The sequence below is a fragment of the Manacus vitellinus genome, unplaced genomic scaffold (assembly GCF_001715985.3).
Source record: "Manacus vitellinus isolate BGI_N305 unplaced genomic scaffold, ASM171598v3 scaffold_149_pilon, whole genome shotgun sequence".
Lineage (NCBI taxonomy): Eukaryota > Metazoa > Chordata > Aves > Passeriformes > Pipridae > Manacus > Manacus vitellinus.
The window spans coordinates 8,316-11,786 of record NW_021939062.1 but is presented as its reverse complement, the minus strand read 5'-3'; the positions used below and the strand labels follow the sequence as shown (position 1 = coordinate 11,786).

The 3,471-nt window shown below is 51.2% G+C and overlaps 2 protein-coding genes across 4 annotated transcripts in view; both read right to left on the bottom strand.

The window, feature by feature from the left end:
* The window catches only part of LRRC14 (leucine rich repeat containing 14), a 22,730-nt gene extending 19,841 nt beyond the window's left edge, over nt 1-2,889 (bottom strand). The window contains exon 1 of one of the 3 annotated variants that reach the window (XM_029958191.1): nt 2,104-2,889. In XM_029958191.1, the coding sequence (XP_029814051.1) occupies nt 2,104-2,276 (173 nt within the window). In that variant the 5' untranslated portion in view covers nt 2,277-2,889. The remainder of the gene's footprint in view (nt 1-2,103) is intronic. The other 2 variants (XM_029958192.1, XM_029958193.1) reach the window with 2 other exon arrangements.
* A 45-nt stretch (nt 2,890-2,934) lies between these two features.
* LOC103759747 (zinc finger protein 239) lies at nt 2,935-3,459 on the bottom strand (the record flags this gene model as incomplete). Its single annotated transcript, XM_029958190.1, has 1 exon — nt 2,935-3,459. A coding segment is annotated over one exon (519 nt), but the record flags the coding sequence as incomplete, so codon positions are not given.
* Between the last annotated feature and the right edge of the window lie 12 nt (nt 3,460-3,471).

The following is a 3,471-nucleotide window of genomic DNA, read 5'->3' as shown; positions in this document are numbered from 1 at the left end:
GATGGTTTCCATGGCAAACAACTCATGGAAGTGCCCATGAGTGAGGTCCCTGGCAATGGATTTATTGATGGTTGCCATGGAAACTGCATCAACAGTCTCCCTACAGGTCGTCATAGCAACCACCATAGCAATGGGTCTTTTTTGATGGTTGCCATGGCAACCAGACTTAGCAACAGGTCTCAGTGCAAGTGTCCATGACAACAGTCTCTGGCAATGGGTTTCTATGATGATTGCCGGGACAGCTGACCCAAGCTGCCACAGAAACGTCACAGACCCAGAATTCCATGGCACAAACCCATAGCAATGTGCCCTAATGCAGGTTTTCACGGCAACCAACTATCACAACTGGTCCAAATCTTGGTTGCCATGGCACCACACTTAGGAAGGGGTCCACTGATGGGTGCTGTGGTAACTGACAAGCAGTATAGGATCGTAAATCGCTGCCATAGCAACAGACTCTGGCTACAGGACTCAGCTTGTTCCCATGGCAACCACCCCGGTGTGGTTGCATCTCCATGGAGCTGCCACAGGCCATGCATGAGCAACATGTCCTGGTGATGGTTGTCATGGAAACTGACCACAGCAACAGGAAATTGTGATGGTTGCTAAGGAGCCAATTTGCCACAGGCACTCACAGAGGCTTCATGGTGACAACAGAGGTGTCTATGCTGCTAAAGAGCTGTGATGTCCCATGCAGTGACAGGGTTTCCATGGTGACATCCCAGGGGTCTGGACTACAAACCAGATATATTTATATAAATATATATAGGATTTATTATGATAATGATTAAGTAAAAATATCTTAATCAGAATTATTTACTACCCAGTATAGGAGCTATAACAACCGTTGTAATATAGTGCACGAGAAAACAATATTGAAGCAACTGTACTAAAGCAATTGCATTTAACCAAAACCAATTATTAAGTAGAGATTGATGTCACTCACCCAGACCAAAGACCTTAGGCAAATCTCTTTGGTTTAGCCTTGAGGATTGACTTTGAGGGATGTCCCCACTCCAGGCAGGAATCTCCACACACAATCCCAAGAAGGGATATGTCAGAAGACCCTGCCTTTAAAATTTGGGACTGGGTTTTTCTAGTATAAAGTGCTGGACTGTCAGTCAGGTGTGTCCAGGCTATGCCAGCTCAGCAGCTGTGGAGAAGTTCTCAGTGGTGTCACTTGTTTGTTCCTTTATATCCAGATATTTTACAAGGTCTGCCAAATATTCTCTCACTCTCAGGATGTTTAACTTAGGGATTGATGAGTCAGGCTGGTTTCAGCTTTGTTCAGTCCCCAAAACAACATGACAACCTCCTCCCCAGCCTTCTTAATTTCCCACTGAGGGCTTTTCAAACAGGGCCTCGCTGGTGTTGTTTTACCCCACTCCAGGCAGAGCATCCTGCAACAGGACCCCCATGGGACACCTGTGCCCGCTGTTCCAACTCTTTTCCTCACTGTCTCACACCTTCCTCATCATCCTCACAATCCCCAGCTCCTCTGACAGCTTGGTATCCCTCTTCACCTTGCTTGGATTTGGTGACCTAGCCCCTCTCAGCTCATTTTGATGGTCCAGAGCCACACCTTTTCCTCTCTCTCCTCCCCCTTTCCAATCGTCCACAATCCCCAGCCATCACTGATCTTGGTTTGGGTGTCCCACTCCCTCTTTTGCCCTGTTTTCCCACTGTCTCTCCCCTTCCCGCTTCCCCGAGTTCCCCTCGCCCGCAGCTGGGGGGGTTCCCAGCACCACCAGTCCAGCCCCAACTCCTCCCACACAACCCATCCCCAGCACTGGGCAGGTGCTGACACCCCAAAAGCAGCCGGACAATGCCAGGGGGGTCCCCAAAAGCGGCCCTGGCCCACACAGCACTGGGAGCACCAGTCTGGCCCAGTTTGGAGCGGGCAGGTGGCATCAGCCGTCCCGGGCAGGGTCAGGCCCCTGTCGCAGCTGCCACCATGCTAAACTGAGCCTGAACTTGATCAACAGTTTATGCCTAGAGGCCCAACAGCACTTAACTTAACAGCACTTAACTGATAACTGAAGTCAAACAATTTAGCAAAGCATTCATATAGAATTTACAACACCATAACAGTAACTCACTTACAGGCCTGACCGACTTACAAATCCAAAGTGCTGAAGAATCCAGGAGAGCAGCGTTCCCGGGACATTTGTTATGGTAGATTCACACTCACACAGACAGAAGGAGTCTGGACAAGGTACCTGGGAACAATTCCCTTGGGATTCAGGAAAATCCTCCCTTGGGATGCCATTGCACATTCTCAGAAGAACGGCTGAGCCTCAAGGAGTGAGAGGGATCAGCCCCGGATCTGCTGTCAGTCAGGATCCTCTGAATGCAGCAAATGGGGGAGTTGGGGGCTCTGAGAGGCCCAAGCAAAGGGAGGTTGCTGTCGCCTCAGAGAGCTCAAAGGGTCTCAATCAGCACCACTGGTTATGGGGCCCACGCAGAGGGGGCTTTAAGGCACAGGAATTGTCCATCCTGGTCCCAGTTCAGGTTAGGGACTTTCTCTCAAAGTTGGAGAACAAAAATATGATTCCACTTGGGTTGTTCTTCAGACAAGAAAAACAAGCTTCCAAGGCTGGTTAAGAAAAGCAGGAGCTCATTAGACAGCACCAGTTCCTATGAGCAGACAGTGTTTCTGAGCAGCTCAAGAGTAGCTCAGCCCAGGGACTGTTCATCAAGGTCGAGACCTAACGAGCATTTTTCAGATCATAGCGAGGCCTGGGGGGGGGGTAAAGCACTACCACAGTGGGTTACAAGGAACATGGGTCACCAGAAACATTGGTCAACAGGCCTTTACCCACCAGGTCTCTGCCCAATGTGAGTCACTGTGGATCATCCAACATGGGTCCTCCGATGGGTGATGGAGTTGAAGCAGCGGACGAAGCTCTTCCCACAGTTGGGGCATTTGGATGGCTTCCTTTACCGGTGGGTCCTTTGGTGTGAGGTCAAGGCAGAGCTCTGGTTGAAGCTCTTCCCACACTTCAGGCACCTGTAGGGCCTCTCCCCGGTGTGGATGTGCCAGTGCTTAATGAGGTCAGAGCTGCGGACGAAGCCCTTCCCACAGTCGGTGCAGCGGAAGGGCCTCTCCTCTGTGTGCATTCGTTGATGCAGAAGGAGATCAGAGCTGGTCCGGAACCTCTTCTCACACTCAGGACATTTGTAGGGCCGTTCCCCGGTGTGAACACGCCGGTGGATGACAAGGCTGAAGCTACGGTTGAAGCTCTTCCCACATTCCAGGCACTTGTAGGGCCGTTCCCCTGTGTGCAGCCGGCGGTGGGTGAGGAGGTGGGAGCTCTGACTGAAGCTTTTCCCACATTCCAAGCACTTGTAGGGCCGTTCCCCACTGTGGAAGCGCTGGTGGTATGTGAGGCTGGAGCTCTTGCTGAAGCTCTTTCCACATTCCAAGCACTTGTAGGGCCGTTCCCCGGTGTGAAGACGCTGGTGGACCAC